Source organism: Mastacembelus armatus, chromosome 9, assembly GCF_900324485.2.
Source record: "Mastacembelus armatus chromosome 9, fMasArm1.2, whole genome shotgun sequence".
In the NCBI taxonomy this organism is placed as follows: Eukaryota; Metazoa; Chordata; class Actinopteri; order Synbranchiformes; family Mastacembelidae; genus Mastacembelus; species Mastacembelus armatus.
This window is the reverse complement of record NC_046641.1, coordinates 21,449,849-21,474,829: the sequence shown is the minus strand read 5'-3', so window position 1 is coordinate 21,474,829 and position 24,981 is coordinate 21,449,849. Positions and strand designations below refer to the sequence as shown.

Below are 24,981 nucleotides of genomic sequence, written 5' to 3'. Positions count from 1 at the left end.
TGTGGACTCCAACTTTGACAAGTGCGCTCTCATTTAATCACCTCATCCAAAAGGACTAAAGACCACGATGGATTTCTTCTGTGGGAATATCATCTTCACTCTAATAATCATTGGTAAGTTCTGAACTTGCTTTTATTACTTTAAACCTGTAATTTCCCTTTGTGCTCGTCGTGCTCTCACCTAAAACATCAAAACATTCAGATGTTCTCGCTGAGGATCGAGGTTCTGAACCACCATGCTTTATTGGTGTGTTGCTATGGCTCTGAATGGGATTTCTCAGTGTTTTCGTACTTTAAAAGCACCAGAGGAGTGTAGGCTCAGTATGAGATGACTGAATGAAACTACCTGGTGGTGCTTTTGTTTTGAATGATCATCCTGCAGCTTTTCTCCATCTGCTGTTAAATGCACGATCCACCGTAGCCGAGCCAGCTGGATTAAATAAACCCATTTGCTATGTTGCTGTGCGTCAGACGCTCATCGTAGAGAAAAGTCACATCATTTGTGTTGCACGCTGTCAGTCCTACAATCCGGAAGCATTTAAGCAGCAGACAGACGGACAGAGGCATTTAATTATCCTCTTATAGCCAATGCACATTCCCCATTTCTGAAATATCAATACGTTATGGTGTCTCAGAGACCCGAGGGGGAGCAAGGTGCTAATCTGTGCCGCAGGTAACAGGCGTGGCAGAAGGCTCTGCTCCATGCACCCATCCACATTCTTCTGTATTACCCGGATCTGACCGCTGAGCTCTGCCTGTATTGACTTGTGGGTTTGAAAGAGGACTCACTGGCAGACAAGCAAATTCCATGTCCTGAGGGGGTTCAGAGGGCTGGTTACGTCTATGGAGAAATTCACACTGTTAACTCGAGGAACACAATCTTTACACAGCACTTCTTAAAATGCTTCACATTTGCTTGTTGCAAAGCTTTTAAGTGCGATGCCAGACTCCCCTCAGCCAACTGTCTGAAATGTACAGACACAATCACATAAGGCAGCACTACACACAGTGATGTATGTATGAAACTGCTGCTGAAGACCAAATATCACACCTCTTTCTCCCATGAGCAGGGTCATTATTAAAAATAGTTTCGAACTGTAAGTGCATAAATGCAACAGTACAAAATAATAACCAATAATGTTTATAATAGGCGTAGCAGGTACAGCTGCTTTGAGAGGCTCATTATTCCCAGTAAACATATTTCTCCCATGTTGTAAAATTGGTGTCATACGATCTTATCTTTCTCCTCCACCAGCTGACAGAGTCTGGCAAGCACAGCCCTTCAACGTCGGCACCGCAGGGGCCAAGATTTTTAGTGGCCCAGCAGCAGAAGAATTTGGCTACACAGTCCTACAAGCAACAAACCATGATGGCAAATGGTATGCATTTAAGAAATCACCTAAAGGTTTTGTTCAGTGAGAGGAGAGGAGTGTTGTTGGCCAGTATTTATTCTGGTGTGACATCTTATCTGTAATGCTAAGTAATGTACATTTTGCTTTTATCAACTTTTCTATCACAAACTCTGTCTTGGTCAATTGCTTTAGCTATGAAGTGGTGTCTAGTTAGTTGTTGTGTTCTTTAAAACAGCAATAAAGATGAGAAAGATCCCCAGTGTGTACAAATACACAGAGCACAGTTGACTGCAGAAAAAACAAAGTGCAGATACTGTGCACGTTCAATGGGCCACTTTTGCAGACATGCCTCAACAGTGCAAGCGTGTTCACCAGAACAGGATGGATTCCAGCTTCAACACAGGGCCTGCCAGTCTTTAAATGGATCAGTCTTGTTGCCTTACACTTTTACAGTTTAAACAGTTGTGTGCTTGACAAAAACCCATGCGTCTAATCTTCAAGATGCTTTATCAGGTTGTGATCTCAAGACTGTGAAATTTAATGGCACCGACAGTATTTCACAATCAAATGTCAGTCTGTCTCTCCGCCCCTTTAGCCCAGACAGACTGACAAATGGAATGGAAATCCTGCTATATCTTAGATTGCACCTTATCAATTTGTAACATTTAGTTAAACAGTAACTGAACTCCTCACTCTGAGTCACAGTCTGAAATAAAGAGTCATAAAGTAACTCACTGTCTGGAGGAGCATTTCATTTGTGTGACAGGAGGAAGTCTAAAGTGTCTGATAGTGGTCTCTGACCATACCACAGTGGGATTCCTGAGAAAACAGCAGTAATACATCCTGTTTCCTGTCCTCTAACTAATAAAGAAGAATACTGTGTTTTACTTTATTTGTTTTGTTTGTCAAAGTGGAAAATGACGTTGTTGTGTAGTTGAGTAGAGTTTTGGTTGTGCATACATACATTTTTTTTTTTATACAGTCTATGTGCCTAATTAACAGCATTTCTCTGACTTACTTATTGCTACGAAATGTGCAAATCTAAAACAGCTTCGTCTCAACAACAGCAAGCAGCATCTAGACGTTATGGTGTGGAGACAATGTAGAAGTAGTAGTCTGAATATGGATATTTTCTGCATGAACTTGTAGAATCTTGTTTGTTGTTTTTTGGGGAGCTAGAGTAATGATGTGAGAGACTCGTTGCCACTTGCTCAGAACAAAATCACAGTGTTTTAAAATGACATGATAAGATGGAACAGACCGACCTTCATGTGTATTTTATATTGCTCTCATGTTATTGTACAACTGACTGAAAAGTGATGAGTTAAAGTTGTTTTTTTTTTTTCATATTAGTTTCACATAAAGTAATATATAAACAGGTCATCCAGTGTTCAACATTCAGGAGTGTCTCATGAGCTGGGTGTTTATGAGAGTGAAGTAGAGATGAATATGGTTGTCTTCTGTAGGCTCCTGGTTGGTGCTCCTTGGAGTGGTTACAGTCAAAACAGGAAGGGGGATGTTTACAAGTGTCCAGTCTCAGGGTCCAAAAACACCTGTGACAAACTAAATCTTCAAGGTAAGGTTTGGTGTTTTGTTGCTTAACCTCTGACCTTGGCTATGTCCTTAAAGATGCCTAAACACGACATGAAGACACATCATCTTAAAATATCAAGGATGTTCCCAACATTTGTTTTTGTGTTTGAAAATTAAAAATAAAAATTGCATTACAGCAAAACATGTATGTTATATAGACCCTGAGTTTATGATAATTGTAGATCGCATGTTTAATAACTGTAATCTGAACTTTAGTGTAATGTCTTTTTCACTGTATTTGCAGGTTCTGTCAGTATTCCAAATGTTAAAAACCTCAACAACAACATGTCCCTGGGTTTGACTCTTACTCGAATGCCTGCAGTCAGTGGTTTGATGGTATGTATGTATGTTTGTGTGTGTCTGTGTTGATGTAAGATTTGTCATTTAATGTAAACTTAAAATAGCTTTCATTTACTGTCAGTAATATTTAAAATACAAGAATACAACGCTTAGATGCTAAATCCTCCAGACCACAAACAGGAATTCAAAACAGTGCTTGAAACGTACATGATGCTTTGGGTTGACGGAAATATGTCAGCAGTTTATGTACAGTATAAACTACTTCTTGTTTTGGGAAGTAATGCAATGCTTTTGCATTTTAAAATAAGGGCAAACAACTGAATGGTGTTTGCTTTAATTTTATTATTTCCCATAGAAAATATTTTAATATGAGTTCTGTCAAACTTATAACAGTTCAGACATAAAACCTTAGTGGGAGCTTTTAAAGACTGTTCTGACCTCTTTTATTTTGTGGTCGTCTGATACAGACGTGTGGTCCTCTCTGGGGACAGCAGTGTGGCTCTCAGTATTTCTACCCAGGAATATGTGCAAAGCTCAGCCCGCTCTTTCAGCCTCAGCCTGCCTTCTCTCCTGCAATCCAGAGTAAGACATTTTATATAATTAGATCTATTGTTATTTTGTGTTTTCATATTGAATTGAGCCTTAACTTAAACCACTGGCTAAATGGAAAGTAGAATTAAGAACATACAGGATGCTAATTCATCCATCCATCCATTATCTATACCTACTTATTCCTAATCAGGGTCACAGGGATCTGAAAGGCAGGGGTCCACCCTGGACAGGTCCCCAGTCCATCACAGGGCCACACAGAGACAGACAACCTCACACACTCACACTCACTCCTATGGGCAATTTAGAGTCACCAATCAACCTGACATACATGTTTTTGGACTGTGGGAGGAAACCAGAGTACCTGGAGAAAACCCACACAAGCACAGGGAGAACATGCAAACTCCACACAGAAAGGCCCCTGTTGGGTTTCAAACCCGAGCCCTTCCTATTGTGAGGCAATAGTGCTAACCACTCAACCACCACGCTGCCCTATGCTAATTCAGTATATTTAATTCATTACAGCAGCTTAAATGTATCGTGTCCCCTGTTTTGACATTTCTAGCATGTGGAGGGCCTATGGACATTGTGATTGTTTTGGATGGGTCCAACAGCATTTATCCATGGGGTCCAATGACTAATTTCCTACAGAAACTAATAACTGCACTTGACATTGGGCCCAAAAACACACAGGTAATGCACATCATAATGTTTCAATAATGTTACATCAGCCAGACCTGAACATTTAAGCAGAGATGAAGCAGGGCATAATGATTTAATGGTAATGATTTCATTCAATTAGTTACCATGTTGTTCTTTGGTCATTACTGACAATATCCTGTGCTTTTTCACATCATCTGTGGTGTCAGGTCAGTGTCATTCAGTATGCTGTTGGATCCAAAGTTGAATTCAAGCTGAATGAGTATAAAACCAAAGAGGAGATGGCTGCTGCAGCATCCAGAATTACACAAATGTATGGTGACTTAACAAATACCTTCAGTGCAATCCAGTATGCCAGGTTGGTGTTGCAACAATACTACATTTTACGCATTGTATACATGTATATATTTGTGAATATCTTTGTGTTTTATTGGATGTATTTACATATTTGATTGTTTTTCTGTTCGTCTGTATTATTATTACCTACCTAGGTCTAGGTGATTTTTTAAAATATTTTGCTACAAAACTAGATTTTAGAAAAAATTGCAATGGCATATCGTCTTTGTATTACTTGTTTAGTAGAGGTGACACTGTACAACCGAAAAGTAAAAAAGAAAATGTGTCTGCTCTCTGTAGTCAGTGGGGTTTCCATCAAACTAACGGTGCCCGACTGGGTGCTGCCAAGCTGATGGTGGTGGTCACGGATGGAGAGTCCCATGACAGTCATGCCAGAGATCAAGTCATTGCAGAGTGTGAGCGACAAAGCATCACCCGCTTTGGTATCGCTGTAAGTGAAGACCTGCCATTGGAGATACTCATTAACTCTCATCATACCCTGTATTCAGAAGTCGTAGTGGCAGTACTTTTCGTTATGTTGTATGGAAAACTTTCCAACTGCTAATAATAACTGCTATAATTTTGGCATTCAACCCCACTTCCTTTTTCCGTTTCCATATTTGAGCAGTGTGACAGCTACCACACTTTGCATTTCTCTCTGGGTTTGAGCAAAGTGAGTTGGCTTTTAAAGTTGCATGTTGCTGATTATCAATCACTACCTCTTCTACTTAACTAAACTAAATAAGTAATGCATCTAGTAATATAAGTGTAGTTATAATCTTGGATGGTGTCCATCTGTCAGCAGTTGTGTTAAGAGTTTTGTTTTTATCTTGTCTGTTTGCATACATTTCTGATATATTATAAAAATAATGTAGTTGTAGTTTATTGGTTTGATTGGTGTATTTTCCTCTGTCCCAGGTCCTTGGTTATTATATTAGAAACAATATAAACACAGAGAAGCTAATACAAGAAATCAAATCCATTGCCAGCTTACCAACAGAGAAGTACTTCTTCAATGTGTCTGAAGAAGCTGCCCTCTCCACCATCGCTGGGACACTGGGTGACCGCATCTTCAGCATAGAAGGTGCATATACTGTCCTTTCATTTCTGTTTATGTTTTGTGAGCTTCATGTATAATTTACTTGGAACTTCTTTTCAAAGACCCTCATCCATTTATGTCACAGCATATCTCTCATAGTTTTAAATCCTAAGAGAGATTAAAAGAAATACCTGTTTCATGTTGTACAATTCTTGATCTGCTCTTAATGTTCTTCTAATCTCTTGATTCTGGTGTTTGCACAATGCTCTGTTCCAATAAGGCACTGGAAAAGGGGGCGACAGCTTCAAGATGGAAATGTCCCAGGTTGGATTCAGTGCTCACTACTCCAGCCAGCAGGTAGTGTACAAACTGATACTTAGTACACCTCTAAAACCCTTGAATCAGTTACAACAAAACTAAGCTGAGCTGTGGTTTATTTTGACATTCAAACTTCTGAAAATACTTTAGTAAAAAGAGAAGCAATTATACATTGCTGCTGATATGTGAAATGTCATAAAGGAAGTGTGGTGTCAGTGGTTTTCTGATGTGGGGCAGCATGGTGGCTGAGAGTTCGCATGCTCTCCCTGTGCTTGTGTGGGTTTTCTCCAGGTACTCTGGTTTCCTCCCACAGTCCAAAAACATGTATGTCAGGTTGATTGGTGACTCTGAATTGCCCATAGGAGTGAGTGTGAGTGTGTGAGGTTGTTTGTCTCTATGTGGCCCTGTGATGGACTGGGGACCTGTCCAGGGTGGACCCCTGCCTTCCACCTTCCAGTTTTCTGATGTCATGCCATTTGCACAGGGGTCTGTACTTGTTTGAGAGAGAACTACAACAAATCCAGAAAGTTATCACATGAGCGATAATAAAGAGATTAGCAGAATTTGTGTTCTGTTGTTACTCTGGAATCTGTTACACATCACAGAGTGATTCTGTGGCACTATCATGTCACACATGGCCACAGTTAATTTCATGTCATTTGCTTTCTTTATGTTGGGAACCTCACTACAGAAACTTAAGGAACCAACACCGATAAATATGTAGCCCAGATCAAAAATATAAATGTTAAGGCCTGCTGTAGTATTTATGGTATCTGTTAACTGACCTTTGCCCTGTACTGTTTAAGGATGTGCTGATGCTGGGAGCAGTGGGAGCCTACACTTGGGCTGGTACTGTCGTTCATCAAACGGGATCAAAAGTACACATCCTCCCTTTCTCAGCTTTTGAAGAAATACTTCAAGACAGACAGCACAGCTCGTTACTGGGTAAGCTTTTATAGCTGCATTTATTTGACGAACTGTTTGTGTGTTTTGATTGAGTTACTTTAAAGCCTTGCATGAAACAATAAAGATAAATAAAAAATTCACTGTCTCACTCACTTACTTACCAGTGAAATTGTTGATTCCTTAGGAAACCATTTCCCTTATCACTGTGGAACATCCAAGGTTGTACCTGTGGTTATTGAATGCAGACCTTAAAGCTGATTTAAAAGATGGCCTTTAGACACATTTTGCTTGCACTGGTAGAGTGAATTCTACTTTTATTACTTATCAGTTTGGTTGTGTAATCACTAGTGCTACATTTTATGAAGTGATAATAAATTGTATTTTCAGAAGAAATCTTAAAGCTCCTCTACACTTGAATGAATAATAGAAATTCTCCTGGCGACCGTGTCGACATGTACAAACTGTTCTTGATTTACAGCTACCTCACATTTTTTTTGTTTTGCTGTACCTGTTGAGACATGACAATCTACCTTGTTCATCATTCTTATTAGCACACAGAGTTTAGTGAAACTACTTTATATATAGTGCTGCATAATTTATGTCTGACTACAAGTTTTGTCAGCCAGACTAACTAAAAACAGTTGTGTAGGTCTGCAAAGCCTTCGTTAGCAAAATGACTAGTAACTATAGCTTTCAATCATCCATCCATCCATCATCTGTACCAGCTTAGTCCTAACCAGGGTCCCAGGGATCAGCTGGAGCCTATCCCAGCTCTCTTTGGGTGAAAGGCAGGGGTCCACCCTGGACAGGTCACCAGTCCATCACAGGACCACATAGAGACAAACAACCTCACACACTCACACTCACTCCTATGGGCAATTTAGAGTCACCAATCAACCTGACATACATGTTTTTGGACTGTGGGAGGAAACCAGAGTACCTGGAGAAAACCCACACAAGCACAGGGGGAACATGCAAACTCCACATAGAAAGGCCAGGTTGCAAACCCAGAACCTTCTTGCTGTGAGGCAGTGGTACTAACCACTCAACCACCATGCTGCCCTTTTTCAAAAATGGAATAAAAAAATCCCACCACTTTTTAAAAAAGATGTCCTAAGTTTGTATGTTAACTAGTAAATGTTTTACTTATGGGAATTTCCAGGCTACTCTGTCACTACACTAAATGATGGATCTACACTGTATTTTGTGGCTGGCGCACCTCGTTCCAACCACTCTGGACAAGTTATTGTCTACACAGTCAACGTTCAGAAACAATCTACTGTCATTGATTCATCAAGAGGAAAGCAGGTACGAACTTTAGAGGGTATGGTGTTCACATTTTCCATCTCTACAGATGTGATATCTAACATGATACAAACATTTAACTTATCGTCAGTAATTGTTCTCCTAGATTGGGTCATACTTCGGAAGCGTCCTGTGCTCCCTGGATGTGGACAAAGACGGGGTGACAGACCTCCTACTGGTTGGTGCACCCATGTTCATGGGTGAGCTGAAAAAAGAAGAAGGCAGGGTCTACCTCTTCTCCGTCACCAAGGTAAAAATAAGAAGGTCACTGTTTATGGTGCCATTCTGTGATCTGAAGTGCCTGAGTAAGTGTGAAGAAGATTATTATCACTCTTCGCACACTGAGATAAAAATGCTCTGCATTTATATATTTTATTTCATGTTTTACAAAGTGTAAGAACTTATCATATGAAAAGTAGGTTTGCCTGCATATCAGGTCAAACCAGAAAAGCCCTCAGTGCATTCATTGTAAATTGGCCTGTCCAGCTCCTGTTTAAAAACATGGATTTCATGTCTTGTTTTGTTCCACTCATTTAGCTCTACTCTCCATATATTTTCTGTCTTCTCATTTGAAGGGTATACTGAATGAGCAGGGATTCCTCAACGGACCACCTCCCAATGATAACGCACGTTTTGGGATGGCGATCTCCGCTGTTCCTGACCTGGACCTTGACGGTTACAGCGATGTTGTAGTTGGTGCACCAATAGAAGACAACAAAAAAGGTGTCATCTACATCTACAACGGAGAGAAGAAGACATTAAAGAAAGACTTCTCACAAGTATGAAGACAAATTGTTATGTTTATGTGGAATTTGACAAAGGGACACAGGATAGTTCAGAAGGACCAGTGCTTTTCTGGGCTAAACAAACATATGACAAATACTGTACGTCATGATGACTTTTTGTCTTATGTAGAGAATCCTTGGCTCCAAGCTGAGTCCTCAGTTGCAGTATTTTGGAAGATCTCTAGATAGCTACAATGATCTGAATGGTGATACGGTTCCTGATATCTCAATTGGTGCATATGGCAAGGTGGTGCAACTCTGGTAAGTTAACGCAGCTCAGTATGTGGGAATAAATACATGGTACCCTATAATTAACTGTAAATCTTTTAAAACTAAGAAAATAATACAATGATTTACTTACATTAATTTTATTATGTTTAGTCAATCAATCATTATTATATGTATGACAAGGCTGATCATGTTTTGTCCTTGTCTTTCAGGTCCCGAGGCGTAGCGTCTGTCACAACCAAAGCATCTTTCAACCCTGATAAAATTAACATTTTCAACAAGGACTGTGATGTTAACGGGCGCAAGCATTCGTGTTTCAACACCAACCTCTGTTTCAGTGCTGCATTCAGGCCCACGAATCCTGTTGGGCCCATTGGTAAATCTGATGATCAGTAATGTTTCTTGAGAATCTGACAAGTATCTTACTCAGGCTTGTATGCTAAATAAGCTTATGTTATCACAAGCACTGGAAAGTAAGTGGAAATGGAAAGCCTGGCTCTGCCAGCACCTCGAAAGCTCAGTATAAATACGTCAAGTTGCAGTTTATTGGATAAATGCATTGAACTGAGATGTCAGAGTGTGAGAGCCATTCTGGATTTGTTTCAGATATATCCTACACCTTAACTCTGGATGCTGACCTGCAAGCTTCACGAGTGACATCAAGAGGAATGTTTATAAAAAACAATGAACGTTTCCTCACAGAAAAGGCAAAAATATCATCTACACCCCTGTGTCGAGACTACCAGGTTTATGTTCAGGTAACGCCTAAGAATCAGTTGTTTTGCTTCTTTATGATTCAATCTGTGCCATTAATGATGAGTGTTTTGTAGATATATTGCTTCATATTTGTTTTTAGATTAGTGATATATGTATAGACTCTTTTGAAAATGATCTCCTGATTTGTCCATATGTGGTTTTGTCAACAGGAAACACCAGACTTTGTTAATTCCATCAGTCTCAAAGTTGAAATTGAGCAGCAGAGTGCAGATGTGAATCCTGTTCTCAATATATTTTCTCCTACTGCCTCAGAGTTCTTTGTAAGTGACTAACACAGGATGTGAATGTGTTGATTTCTTGTTTAGTCTTTTGTATACAAATACCTACAGGAAATCCATCTTTACAGATGGATGCAGAGGTGTTCGTACCTCATTTAAAATGACATCATGTGTGTATCGGTGTGTGATGATAACGATCTTTTAAAATCAGTGTGCAGTAAGTCACGCAAGTTTTCCCAGCAAGATTGAAGTCATGTTTTTCCAGTTCTGCAGAGGTTATTCGGGGATGGCCAATATTCGCTAAAAACTACATACTAGCCTTTTATTGTTATTGGCTTTTATTGTTTCAGATCCCTTTCACAAAAGACTGTGGCTCTGATGAGGTGTGCATCAGTGATCTGGAGCTGAGTGTGAAACCTGACAAAAATGTGCCCAGGTGAGAATCACTGACCTGTAGACAGTGTCAGCAGTAACAATATGCTGTCTTTCATCATTTCACTTCATATGACAAAGAATTCAGTTTTTGTTCACTTTGAGTTAAAAGCAAAGAAAAAAAAAATACTGTATGAAAACCAACTGTCTCAATCATCTGACCCAGTGTGCAGCTGATATTACAGTACCACCCTCAAAGCTCTGTATTTATCTAGCAGGACTAAACATCATCATGACAAGTATGAGACAGTTTTGATGTCTCTCTGGTTCAAAGAGAAAAACCAATAGGCTACTCTTGGCAGAATGGGTTATTCTCTCTTTAACTTTATTCCCTGGTAACTCCCAACAACACCATCTTCTATTTTCTTTGTTTTATGAGTCTGTCTGTTAAATGAAAGTTTTCCAGTTTATACAGCAACTTCACAGCCCACAAAATGGTTGGTGCAGACTTTTAACTTGGAAAAAGCTTTGTGTTTGGTGAATTAACTTGGAGGAAAGAAGATGAAGGACTTTAGGGTGACCATACAATACTTTTCAAAGTACTTTCCAACATTCATACCCATTAGATCACACGTGGCTTTGCAGCTGATATTGGTTTTAATTTTCATGCCTCGTCTGTGCCTCTTGGTCCAATGGAAGGCCAGCAATTAAATCCTTTTAATTAATCCTTTAAATACTCTATTGGGCAGCACGGTGGATGAGTGGTTAGCATTGTTGCCTCACAGCAAGAAGCTTCCTGGTTTGTTAACCCAGCAGGAGCCTTTCTGTATGGGATAGACTCCAGCAGATCCCTGTGATCCTTAATAGGAATAAGCGAGTATAGATGATGGATGGATGGATCATAGCAGATTCATTTTAAATTTACTTTAACCATTGCTTCTTATTCCCATCCCTCTGGTCAGTAACCCATACAGTGCAATGCTCCTCTAATCTGTAACATAAAGAAAAAATAAATGCAGAGTACCGTAAACTGAGCTCTTGTGTTGCAGCTCCGGTCCGGTTCTGGTCAGCGCTAATCACCGAGAACTGAAATTTGAAGTGGTTGTGAAGAACAAAAAGGAGAACGCATATAACACTCAGATCTTGGTTACATACTCCAGCAACCTCTACTACTCCTCCGTCTTTCCCTCTGTGAGTGAAAAACACTAAGTGAAAGTTTATGTTTGAATAACGTTTGAATGTTTTCAGTGTTTTGGTAACATAAAGTCACTGTAGCTGTTATTTACTATTCTGACTGATACATTTACAGAAGGAGGGTGTCAAATGCACCTCAGCACAAGCACAAATTGTCACTTGCCAAGTAGGATATCCAGTGTTAAAAAAAGACGAAGAGGTAACTTGTGAATATTTTCTACTGGTTTTACTCATTTCTTTGTCTGACTTGTTCCAGTGCGTAATATTAAACATCATGTTATTTCGTTACAGGTGAAATTTACGATCAGCTTTGAATACAACCTTGATCAGTTGCAAAACCGAGCTGAGGTGACATTTAAGGCCAATAGGTACATTGAATTAATAAGAAATTAAAGGAAAAATCTTGACTCCTAAATAAAGTTATTGACATTTAATAACATCCTTTACTTTTTTTCTTTCACAGTGATAGCAAAGAAGAAAGCCCTGCAGACAACTTTGTGGACATATCCATTCCTGTTCAGTATGATACAGGGATTGTTTTATCCAGGTGACTTGTCTTGTCATTAACTGCTACTGTTTTTTCTACTTTTAGTTCTGCAGTGTAAGATTGACAGTAGATGATAGCAAGTGCATTAAAAGTGCTGCATTTTATGGTTTCTTTGTCCTAGGCAGTCAAATATCAACTACTATGTGGCAGATTCTACGATTCCAGTAGTAACAACAGTGAAAACTCTAGATGACATCGGCCCAGAGTTTAATTTTACAGTGAAGGTGATAAATCAGTCTATTTAAATAGCACAAGTTCATGTCTCATTTTATTTATTAAAACAAAGTGTTTTTAAAGGTTTCAACAGGTAGCTTCCCTGTCAGCCTCTTGTATTTGACCATTGCTCTACCAAAGACCACTAAAGGTGGAAATCAGATCCTTTATGTTACCAGTGTGGACACACAAGCAGTGAGTACTGTTACCACATACCAGCCACTTTATAAAGAATTGAAAAATATTTTTACTTGCCCTAGTTGACACCAACGGTTATTTGGAGTCTGGTATCTGTTGAATAGATGACATACAATAAGGCTTCTGCACCTACAGGGTGGGTCTGTCAGCTGTGACTCCAGCAGCTTGGTTGATCCTCTGAAGATCGGTCTGACGAGCCACAAAGTGTCCTTCTCTGAAGAGAGCCTCAGAGGCATGGAGAAACTGGTGAGGCACTTACTTCTCTGCATGCTTTTCTTCTTATATGGATGTAGTAGTCTGTGATTTGAAATTGTGGGTGCACAGTATTTTGAGTTATGTACTGATTTCTTTTTGTTATGTTTTTTTTTTACTTACAGGATTGTAAAAGTGCAAAATGTGAGCATATAAGATGCAACCTCAAAGATACTAGAGTTAACAGTGACTACTTTGTAAAAGTTAAAACAAGGATCTGGAGTGGCACATTTCTATTGGTAAATATAGTCAATAATGAATTTGATGCTTGTTGATGTGTCTGCTTTTATTAGCCATTCATTTTCTTATTTTGAAATGAATAAATTTGTGTTTTCATTTGTATTTTTTTTTTTTTACATGGTAGGCCACCTATCAGACCATTGAGGTGACCTCCACTGTTGATGTTGAGACCTACAACCCTGATCTGCTCACTATTGGCCTCAAACAGCTGCCAGTAAGATCACTTTATATTCTGGTTTGGGTCCTCACATAAATAAATCAAAGAAAGAAGGAACTTATTATATTTAACATGTATTATTTGTAAGTTAGAGCATTTTGAATGTCAACTTAATTTGACCTGGTAAAGACCTCTCCTGTCCTCCTGCCATCCAGGTAGTGGTGACAATCAGTAAACCTGGAGAGAAAGGTGATGTTCCTGTAGGAGTGACAGTTGGCAGCATCTTTGCTGGACTGCTGCTGCTGGCTCTGGCTGTTGGATTGTTGTGGAAGGTAAAGTGTCTGTCTACACTTTTGTGAAAGTCATTTCAACATAAAGTGGAACCTCAGTAAATTATTTATATAACTTAGGGATCTCCCAGGAGTATTTCACATCTATGAGAATCTCATGGTGCAAAAAAGGAGAATTAACCTGATCTGTGTTTAAAGATGCATAAAAAAAACTTAATTAGATTTTTAACTAATCTACTAGGCAACAAAATGCACCATGTTTACCATATATGTCTAGATATAAGAAAAACTAGAGCATTATGGGTATATTTTTAAACAGTATATGCTGGAAATTCATGTAAATATTATTGATTTAGTTTTTTGTATGAAAAGGTGATAGAACTGTATCTCAGTGTAATCTATTTACTTTCTAGTTCGGGTTTTTCAAAAGAAAGTACCAGCAGCTTCAGAAAGAGGCAGCTGAGGATGGGCAGAGCGAGACGCAAGTACTATGAACTGAAAAAGACAACTTGCAGCCTTCTCTCTCCGCTGGACTGTTTCCAGTGTTGATACAGGTACTTTTCACTGAAAAAGTGCAAATGGACTAAAGCTCAGTCTCTGGAAATTGGGCATTTTAAGATAAAAAGAGGCTGTTCAGTTTGTGGATAAATAGGTTTGATCCTTGGCCTTTAATAGAGGCTTACTGTTAGTTTATTTTATTTTATTTTCTTTTCCTTTGTTGACTGTACATTAACTATTTGCTGCTATACACTGACTTTAAGTACCGGTAAAAATTATATTTTCCCCAACATGACAGAACCACATACAGTATTAATTTATGCCATATTATCAATTTGGATACAAATGTTATCTTCATAGGCATCTATCTCACTGATGCATTAGAAATTTGTTGCATTAAAATGAGAACCAACAACACTTTCAACCAGAAAATAACTTATGGGCTCTTTAGGCAATCAGTCTGTCGTGTAAACTGCATTAAGCTATTGTCACATGTGCCTATCCTGGAAGGATATGTCACTTCATGCTTTATGTTCTATGTATATACATAAAATTATGATCTTTCAAGTTTCATTTTCTGTATCAACAGTTTAGAGGCAACATGTGTCCATAGTGTAGAATCTGTGTACTTTCCATTCAAGTCCAAGTCCATTTTGAAACAGGAAATTGGATAACGCAAAAGCAACTTCATGGCCTTGGTCCGAATGAAAGTGCATGGTTTGGTGTGTCTTTGCGACACGTGTAAATGTTATATTTTTGATATTGAGCATATTTTAGTTTTTTAGTGGCATAACCTGTTTGGAACCTTAGAAACATTTTTAATATAGCCTGTTGTCTAGGTTTGTAAATACTGGAGGTTCCAAAGTGATATTTTAAACCTGTGTGTTTTGTCCCTAAAGAGCATCAAGCAGGTCAATAACTTCTTACTTACTCACTGGATTTTGGAGGAATGTTTTAGATATGTACTGGCACAGCTTTGCCACAAGATGGCAGCATGAGATAGCTGACATAGTGGTCTCACTTTTTTTTTTTCCTCCCTGCACTTTCGATGACTTGAACACTCCATACCATTTTCAATTACTTCATCCCAATTTATGACCTACTTTGGATGGACTTTCTTTTGGCCTCTCTTGTGTTGTCTCCTCTTGTTTCCCCTCCTCTCACTGGAACACCTGTAGAAAACCTGACCCTATAGGAACCCTCCTTGGACTGCTTCCTTCCAAACATCACTACAGTTGAAGTATCCCCTGAAAACTCAATTAATTTCCTCTCACATTTTTGGCATTCATGTTCTCCCACTGTTAGGTTAGTCGGTCCCTGGACTGTTTTGAAATGTGTATCTGAATGTTTTCCTTTGGAATGGGCCAACTCCAGCGCCCAGCAGAGTCTTTAGCATTCATTTTGGAACTGGCCCGATGAAATATGCCATTTGACTGTACTAAGTAGCATAGTTTTGGGAATCCTGGGCTCAAGCCTTCCTTGTTGGAGGGGATATATAGAATTTGATAAACTGTTCCGTTTCACAATTACTCATACACTACAGTGTTGTGAAATAGCCTTTGGAGTCTATGTGCATGTGTGCAGGGAGCAGTGTGGAAATAGTTGATGAAATGCGATACAGTGGAAGCGTTTGAACACCTTTGTAAATCCATCCCTCTGGGGTTTCCTGCAGATGATTGGCAGCTGCAGCCAAACAAGTGACCGATGCCGCAAAGGGGAGATTGCTCACAAATTTCTGCAATGCTCTTTTGATTCATGTGAACGATAATAACAAAAATGATGTCATAGTAAATCATTTAGCAAATGTTTGCCTTTTTTGCACTTAAAATACAATGTAAATAGGATGTCACTAAATGCATGGTGAGGCCAGGTGCTGAGTTTATACTGAAATTTCAATTGATAATAAAAACTTGAATATTTTGTCATGTTCATTTGCAGGAAGTGTAAAGTTACACAATATTACACAGCCTAAGCTTTTAGCTTTCTAATGCCAATATTGTTTATTAAATTAAAGCAAAAAAAATGTTATCTGCCATTGCATCAGGGGTATGTGCAACCAATCCTTGCTGTAGCAACAACAGTGATTCATAGTCCTCTGCTGATGCCATCAATGGCTTTAGAACAACAGTCAACACTGTAAAGTTGATACAGCAGGACAGAAATCTACTTGCACGTAAGGAAGTACTCTGGAAGTTTCAACTCTTCAACTACATCAATCTCACAAATCACACACAGCAGATTTGCCAAACATAACATCATTGAAAAAAGACTTAACTGTCACAAATAATGACTTGCTGATTTTGCAACAGCTGCTGATATTTCCTGAGCAGGTTACATAAAAGTGACTACTTATAGCTTACTTACAACCTTGAGTTGGTTTATTTAAAAATAAAATAGCCAAAGTGGTATTGTTCACTAGTTTGACATTCAGTGTTTGTGAAATTAGTCAGATTCATGATTCACTGCGAGCGATGCATGTCCAAATGGTTTACTTTGGTACAACATTTTATCAGATAACAAGAGTCTCCTGAAGTGTGATACTTAAGTCTGGGTGATATAAATGTGCCCCTCAGCTTCTTTTCATGGTATTGATTACAGACACCTGGTTTGGTTTTCATTACATTAAGGAAAACCTAGCGATGTTTATTTCTTTAAAAACAATGACTGAAATTTTCCGCATGATGCTGCATTACATTATCTCTACATGTTTCTCACAAATCCTTTTTGCAGTAGGATAATCTGTCCACAGAAATGTTTGGAAGAGCCATTTATGGTTTACTGCTTGTTGTTATGAAAAACTAGACTAAAAAGCCAAAAGGAGAAGCCTTCAGACAATCAAAAATATCTGATCAGTCTTTCAGGTCCCTGTTCCAGGTATTTTGGGCAAACTTTTATTGATTACATTTAATTGCAACAATGAGTTTTGAGTTTTCTAAGTAATTACTTTCTGATTGTAATTTAAAGAAGGTAATGTGAAATCTGCAATCTTACATTTTGAAAGCAGGTCCTGTATGTTGAGGAGCAAACAGAACTTCTCTATCTTCTGCTTCTTCTTCACTACAGCTGGTCCATCTATGAGGATCACTGGATTAAGACCACACCATAAATAAGATGAACATTTCTGCTATGGCTTCTAATGGTTGGTGTAAAAAAAAGGTTAGAATAACATCAAAAATACAGCCAAAATTATTACATAGTGCTGCCATCAATTCATTAATGATAACAGTAAACATTAGGTAGACACAAAAAAACCTTATAAATGAGAAAGAAAGCAGTTTTAATGGTAATGGTAGTGTTGTTACAGAGTAATACGCTGAGTACTTTGATTCCATGCATTGCCATATTTGAAAGATAAACGATACCTAGAAATGTACACTGGGCTTAAGAGAGATTACACTGTCTTCCATCTGGCCGGCAGGTAATGAACTCCCTGGTGTCTGATTCGCACAGCAGACACTTTGCTCTTTGCTCTTGAGAGCTGTAACCAGAGTTCCGCTGAAGAGGTCGCACAAGGACTTCTGAAGGAGTTCAGCCTGTGCGTCAGCGTGTGTGTGTGTGTGTGTGTGTGTGTGTGTGTTTCAATCAATGAAACGCAACACCTCGGTTCTCTGTCTGAAGCTTCTTCGGAAACAGGTTTGATTATATTTAAAAGCTTGACCCGGGAGAGAAACCCAAACAACTGTCTGTTCTAATATTAGCAGTGCGGCTGCGGACTACTATGAATTCTATTATAGTCTAGGCTCGAATGTGCTCCAAAAGGCAACTCTCATCAAAAGATCTACACTTTTGTCTGCAGTTGGCAGAAAAAATATCACTTACACTAAAGAGTACTCTTTCATTTAAAGGGCTGACGGTATGTCCGCATAGGTGTGTTGGCTGTGGGCCTGTTTATACAGTAATAAAGGTCTGGATATATAAGCATCAGTGAACATTATTACTATTGTTGTTATTGTTATTATTATTGTTGGTAATAATAATAATTATTATTATTTCTATTATTTCTATTATTATTATTATTATTATGAACGTATAGTTTTATAGGCATTCAGCCTGAAATGTCTGCCTCACACTTATGTGACGAGATAAAGATTTAAATGATTTAAATGAAATCTATTATTAACAGTATGTCGCATCAAACCCATATTCATATGAAGTGGCAGATTTTGTCTGATCTGTGTGTTTTTGTTGAACTTGAAAGCCGCATCATTTCGTGTGGTGTTTTATATATTAGATATTTTCATATTTTCTTATTGTTGCAGAAAGAGAAAGTTGCTTGTAGCGATGTCACCTGATTGGGATTGAAAGAACTTTGGTAAGAAAAAAAAAAATCTCCCCACCCCCACAGAACAGGAGACCGCCCACCAGAGACAGTCAACCCGAGACCCCTTATAGATTTAAAAAGAGAGGCTGCATTCTCAGACTGACATTTATTCAACACTGCCACCTTAAGAAGATTACTTTTGCGCTGCCTGTGTCAAATACGTGGTTCACTTTGCCTCTCCATCATGTTTAGGATGCTGAAACACTACCTTCACCCGCGCAGTTTTCTCATGTTCATATGGCTTTGTCACCTCATGGAACATCAAAAAGTTCAAGGTAAGATCTTTCCCTCAATTTTCTTTTATTCTTTCCGTTTTCGAAAAACTTCGTCAGCCACAAAACGCGCACGAATGTTGGATAGCATACTTGGTGCAACCGAGAAACTTTTTAGAGTGAGTTTCATTTTTCCCCGCTGATAAAACTCTCCACATCAGACAGTGCGTGCGTAAAGCGTCCATAAAGCAGGTGCCATATGGGACACTTCAAAGTGAGATTGTATTGCAAGTTTTGCGGTCCACGCCAGGCGCACACACTTAATCCGCCAAGCCGTGTTGGTTGCAGCCTCAGTTTTCCATAATACCTGCGCATACTGGGATATATTTGTATGAGCACTTACTTCAGAATATCCAGTGTGAGTTTATAGGCGTGATATTTATGTATTTCCAGAGCGCACACAATTTAGAGTTGTGTGCAAAATGTGCATTTTCCATCTTTAGTTATGACGCAAAATGGATAAAACTGGAGACTTTTGAAACTATCTTTTGTTACACATTAAATAGATAGAAATCTGTCTTTAATTTAAGAAACACCCCAGTTCATGAGCACTTAATGTCATGCATGCCTGTGTCGGTGTAGGCATCCTGCTGTTGTCTGGATCAAAGCATATTTTCTGCCATGGAACTAGGAGAACGAGTTTGTTTTTAGAAATTGTATTTATATGTTTAAAACAAACTTTACGTTGATTTTTTTCTTAGATAAATTAATGTCTGGTGGGTACACGTGTGGGATTTTGTTCTGAGGCAGTGTAGACGGTGGTGTGTTTAGCCCTGTTACCCACAGACCGTGGTTTTCTGAAGGAGATTGGCTGCTATTTCACACTGTCTAGACGTTCCACTTTCTGTCCAGTGATAACAAGGAGTCTGCGGGAATAAAGGACACCCCCGCCTCCAAAGATTCCTCTTACTTTTTTTTTTTTTTTGGTTTGTGGCTGCATTGTAAAGGCTGTCAGTCACAGATGGGATAGGCAAGTGTTAACAGTCTCGCAAGAAATCAGACAAAATACTGGAGGGCGAAAGGGGAGGGAGGGAGCGTCTCGGATAATACAGGCTACGTGTGTGTCTAGTGCGTCTGGGTCAGCGGTTTCAGATGTTCGACATGCGACATTCGAGTTTTTTTGTTGTTTTTCTCTTTCCAGCTGGAAACTGCTGGTTGCAGCAGGGGAAGAACGGGAGGTGCCAGGTGCTCTACATGCCCGGGATGAGCAGAGAGGAGTGCTGCCGTAGTGGAAGACTGGGGACGTCCTGGACCGAGGAGGACGTCCCCAACAGCACGCTCTTTAGGTGGATGATCTTCAACGGCGGAGCCCCAAATTGCATACCTTGCAAAGGTGGAGGTGCACTCATTTCCATTTGTTTTCTCATAAAACACACCGTCAGTAATTTCGTGTAATAAATCATATGTGGTTATCAGATTGACACGTTCCAAAGTGCGTACTTAGTGCGCCGGAGTAATTTTACACACAAGGCCAAAATCCTCACCAGCATCACATAACACAGTCGTTTTGTTATAGAAACCTGCGACAACGTTGACTGTGGGCCTGGAAAGAGGTGCAAAATGAATAGAAGAAGTAAGCCGCGCTGCGTGTGCGCACCAGACTGCTCCAACATCACTTGGAAAGGACCGGTCTGCGGCTCAGATGGGAAGACATACAAAGACGAATGCGCACTGCTGAAGGCTAAATGTAAAGGCCAGCCCGACCTGGATGTACAGTACCAGGGAAAGTGCAAGAGTAAGTAAATGATTATTTTTAACATGAACATGAGGTTCCACGTTTCTCGAGCCAGCCTGTGCCGAGAACACATCGGTTAGTTTGCATTGTTTGTAAGTCCTGCTTTTCTTTGTCTTGGCAGAAACGTGCCGTGACGTCTTGTGCCCCGGCAGCTCCACGTGCGTCGTGGACCAGACAAATAACGCATACTGTGTGACGTGTAATCGGATTTGCCCCGAGGTGACGTCGGCTGAGCAGTACCTGTGTGGAAACGACGGGCTTGTCTATGCCAGCGCGTGTCACCTGAGAAGAGCTACCTGTCTCCTCGGCAGATCTATTGGAGTGGCATATGAGGGAAAATGCATCAGTAAGTCTGCAAAGAAGGGAGAGCGTGAGACTTCCCTCTCTGAGAGCACCTCCAGCCACTGACTTTGAATATTGTTTGAGTGCATTTTCTTCCTAGCCAGCTCTGCAATTATTCACTGTTCATTTTTGCCAACATTCCACTGAAGAGGGGGTCTCAGAGAGCTTGTGTGTTTAGTAGTTGCTTGTGTTTGCTCAAGAAATGATAGACATCTTATTATTTCCTGATGTTGGCAGCACTATCCCATATGGGAGAGAGGGAACAAGAGAGGGTGGGAGGAAGAGAGCAAAACAGGGGAGTGTTGGGGGCCACGAAGAAATGCTTCAAGTTAATATTTGAGTCAGATTGATTCTTATCCAGAAAGCAGTCTTGTAGTTTAAATGGTAATTAAAACATGACCTTTTGTTCCCTGCCGCCAGACTTAACCCTATAAAACAGGATTTAGTTTTTATACCTGGTTTAGTTCTCCAAAAACTTAGCGGTCATCTGATCCTGCTTGAAAAGCATTCATGATAATCCATCTAATCAAAGATTTCCCCTGTGCTGATTTCTTCCTCTCTCCTTCCAGAGGCCAAGTCATGTGAGGACATTCAGTGCAGTGCAGGGAAAAAGTGTCTTTGGGATGCTCGGATGAGCCGGGGCCGCTGTTCGCTGTGTGAGGAGACCTGTCCGGAGAGCAGGACGGATGAGGCTGTGTGTGCCAGTGACAACACCACATATCCCAGTGAATGTGCCATGAAGCAAGCTGCTTGTTCTATGGGGGTGCTGCTGGAAGTCAAGCATTCAGGATCTTGCAACTGTAAGTAAACAACAAAAAGCAAAATATATATAAAAAAACAAAACAACCCTTTCCTGCAGAAGACAATATTTCATGTTGCTTTTCCAACAAAACCTCCCCTGAAAATGCCCCTCATCCCAGCTTTCCCGAAACCCTCACCCCAGCCACACCACCAAGCACAGCTTAAGCAAGCAGAAAAGACTTGGGGATGGAAAAAACTTGCATGAAATTGTCTTTGTTGCTGGCTCTTGTTTTTGTGTGTGCCGTATTGTGTTTTTTTATTTTTATTTTTATGATTCTTCTGCAAAACAAAATAACAGAAAGGTGTATGAAACAAAAAAATTCTCTATCAGCAGTGAAAAGCTAATTTCATTAAACTAATTCAAATAATAAAGGACGCAAATTTTGCTCATAGGGGAGCAATCATGATATTTAAAAGTTTAGATCTGTTTATGGTCATGCTAGTGACCTGCAGGGGCAGGTTGCCTTAAATAACATGCAGCTTTTTTAATCAATAATTGTTTATTTTTATTATTTGCAACTTGTAAATTTCATGGTCACATTGCTAATTTCACAGTAATAATGTATTTGTGTTTTTGTGTTAGTTTCCTTTCTGTTGCATTTGGCTGTAATCAATCAACTCAAAAAGCACTGCCTCTTGTAACATACACCACACTGCCAACATGTCAATAAGAACAAAATATACTATGATGTGCATAAGGTGATTGTAACATTGGTGCCATGTTAGTCGTAATGACAGTGGATTTTAACATTGATATTCATGTGGGCCACCTACCTGTAGAGCAGAGTGAGCCATTCATGTGTTCACAAATCTGAGGGTGGACCACTAAATTGAACAACAGTCTCACAGAGATATCAAATTTACATTCCAAGTCTCTATATAGAAGACTCTCTCCTTGTTAGTGCTTTCTCCCAACTGACCACATTCATGTTATGTGCTGCAGCACTGGAATCCAAGGGACCAACTTTATGATCACCTCATGAACTAAATATAAATGTGATATTTTGCAGTGTGCAGGATACGTAAAAAAAAAAATGTAGATGTAGAACTATGCTCTCTTCTCATCTCATCATTAGTACAAAAAAGTTAACAATTATCAACTAACTTTTGTTGTTTGTTTCCCGTGAATGTGTTAACTACAAGAATATCTATCAGACATTACAAATCCATATGGATTGATGAGGGACTGCCTTTCTTTTTTTTTTTTTTTGTACTGTCCCTCTTGCTCTAGCTTGTGTGCTGTTTGTTACGTGTCCAATGTAAATCTCTTCTGTAAAAAGAAAATACCTCAAAATTGTGTTGATGATCTCTGACCTGCTTGCTAAGGCCAGGCTGTGACACAGAGTCCTCCCTCCCTGTTTGTTTGAGCCAGAATTTAAAAAAAAAAAAAAAAAATTAGAGCAACGAAACTAGCAATTCCAAGAACACAAGAGCACTTTTCTGTGTTATGTGTGTCTGCTTTCAGGATTCTGCCCAAAAGAGACCCGAGCCACTGGAACCATCAGCCCCAGTGCCCCAGTACCCACCACCCAGCCTTCCCCATAACCCACTTTGTGAGCCCCCCCCCCCTCCCAACCTCCTACCCATCCCTTCTTTCCATCATCCCACTATATCCTCTTGTTGCAGCCCTGACTTACTAGATTATGTAAATGGAACTTACATAACTGGGGATGCCACAGTAATTGTTGATGCCAAATCACACAGACCCTTCCTCACTTACACACACACATGCACGCACACACAAACACACACGCACACACACACACAAAACAAAAGGGAGGCTGTGTGCCAGTGGCTTTGCTGTGAGCTTTTTTGTTTAAAAAAAAACATTCAGTGATATTCTCTGCTGTTGTGGTCCATATTCATACAACAGCTACCATATATTCTCCCATATAGCCATTACAGAAGACCAGGAGGAGGATGAGGAAGATGAGGACTCAGACTACATGGCCTATGTCCATTTATCTTCTATACTGGATGGATAGGCTCCCATCACTATAGGAGTAGTCTAGGGCAAGTAATCATGCCCACACTGTACATTATGTGTATGCTTATTTATTTTTTAAAGGAAAAGGAAGTATACATATAGTTCAGTTTGCTAGATGTTTATTTATACTTGTGTTTTATAATTTATACATTTACTATGTCAGGCTTACTATCTACCACAATATATTGTGTTACCACTCATTTCCCCTTTTTTGTTGTTGTCCCTTTTGCTTTCTTTTTTTATCATGAAGAAATATATTTGTCCAAAGAGAAGCAGTGTTATTTATTTGTCATGTTACCATGTAAGTATAAGTCCTCAACAAGCTGTAAATTGCATTCCCCGAGCTGTAAAAATCTGCTTGTTTCTGTCAAATCTCTATCACAGATGTTTATGTCACACATAAGTAAATGCATGTTTAGACTGTGTGTTTATTTATTGGAAATATATCAATCATTTTATGTACAGAAAGTGTTTCTGGTTTGTTTACAATTCATAATAACTGACCAAAGGGATTCTCTCAATGGTTTTGCAAAAGAGCATTGTAAAAGGTGCAACACAGAAGTGATGAAATGGAAGAGAAAAAAAAGAGCCATTTATTTTTCTTTTCTTGTTTTTTGCTCATCTTCAGTTTTAGCCCTTTAGATTTGTTTCCACATGGAGACACAACTTTAGAAATTAGCATTTATTTTCTCTTACCGTATTAGAACTGAGGTAAGTTTTGGACAATACTTGATCATTTTGGAAACAATGTGCCATTAACATTTGTCTGCTGTCTTCTTGCCAATGTGCTCCATATTGTTCTGGCAAAGATAGGACTAACATACTGCAGTACTCAACACTATATCAGACTTATTCACTTTGTTTCTTTTTGTTTTTTTTTCCTCAGAACGCATTTTTATTTTCAGACATCACAAGACAAATACAAAATTCTGTTATGAATATATAGTTTTGTATTTTTTATGTAAATGTCATATGTACATACAAAGTTTGATGGTATTTGTACAGATATGCAGAGTGAAACAATAAAAGTTTTTTTTTCCTTATACTTTATCTGGGTCTGATGATTGATTTTTAACATCAACTTTATATGCACATTGAACTACATTTAACAGAAAGTAGAAGTGGGACCTAAATCAAAGCTTAGACCTATTGGGCAATATGACAGTATAGCCTATGAGATGAAATACTCTTAATTAT

The 24,981-nt window shown here is 39.2% G+C and overlaps 2 protein-coding genes across 4 annotated transcripts; both read left to right on the top strand.

Annotated features, from left to right (window-relative positions):
• itga2.2 (integrin, alpha 2 (CD49B, alpha 2 subunit of VLA-2 receptor), tandem duplicate 2) lies at window positions 1–16,246 on the top strand. Of its 2 annotated transcripts, XM_026322371.1 has the most exons (30): window positions 1–113; window positions 1,255–1,378; window positions 2,818–2,927; window positions 3,189–3,280; window positions 3,712–3,826; window positions 4,359–4,486; window positions 4,663–4,811; window positions 5,090–5,240; window positions 5,708–5,873; window positions 6,109–6,185; window positions 6,953–7,091; window positions 8,215–8,360; window positions 8,464–8,607; window positions 8,933–9,136; window positions 9,273–9,403; window positions 9,583–9,746; window positions 9,977–10,128; window positions 10,297–10,407; window positions 10,716–10,801; window positions 11,787–11,928; window positions 12,047–12,130; window positions 12,223–12,299; window positions 12,395–12,478; window positions 12,600–12,702; window positions 12,776–12,886; window positions 13,025–13,135; window positions 13,267–13,380; window positions 13,506–13,595; window positions 13,754–13,870; window positions 14,242–16,246. In XM_026322371.1, exons 1-30 carry the CDS (start codon window positions 68–70, stop codon window positions 14,320–14,322), a joined length of 3,549 nt encoding a protein of 1,182 aa, XP_026178156.1. In that variant the 5' UTR covers window positions 1–67; the 3' UTR covers window positions 14,323–16,246. The 2 variants fall into 2 exon arrangements, 1 of the variants encoding a protein (XP_026178156.1); XR_003296537.1 differs by lacking the exons at window positions 13,025–13,135; window positions 13,267–13,380; window positions 13,506–13,595; window positions 13,754–13,870; window positions 14,242–16,246 and having other exon boundaries at window positions 12,604–12,702; window positions 12,776–12,884.
• Window positions 16,247–18,718: 2,472 nt separating this feature from the next.
• fsta (follistatin a) lies at window positions 18,719–24,834 on the top strand. 2 transcript variants are annotated; one of them, XM_026321412.2, is made up of 6 exons: window positions 18,719–18,922; window positions 20,061–20,258; window positions 20,436–20,654; window positions 20,776–21,000; window positions 21,566–21,796; window positions 23,694–24,834. In XM_026321412.2, exons 1-6 carry the CDS (start codon window positions 18,832–18,834, stop codon window positions 23,780–23,782), a joined length of 1,053 nt encoding a protein of 350 aa, XP_026177197.1. In that variant the 5' UTR covers window positions 18,719–18,831; the 3' UTR covers window positions 23,783–24,834. The 2 variants fall into 2 exon arrangements, with proteins under 2 accessions (XP_026177197.1, XP_026177198.1); XM_026321413.2 differs by having other exon boundaries at window positions 18,723–18,922; window positions 20,061–20,252.
• The last annotated feature ends 147 nt before the right edge of the window (window positions 24,835–24,981 follow it).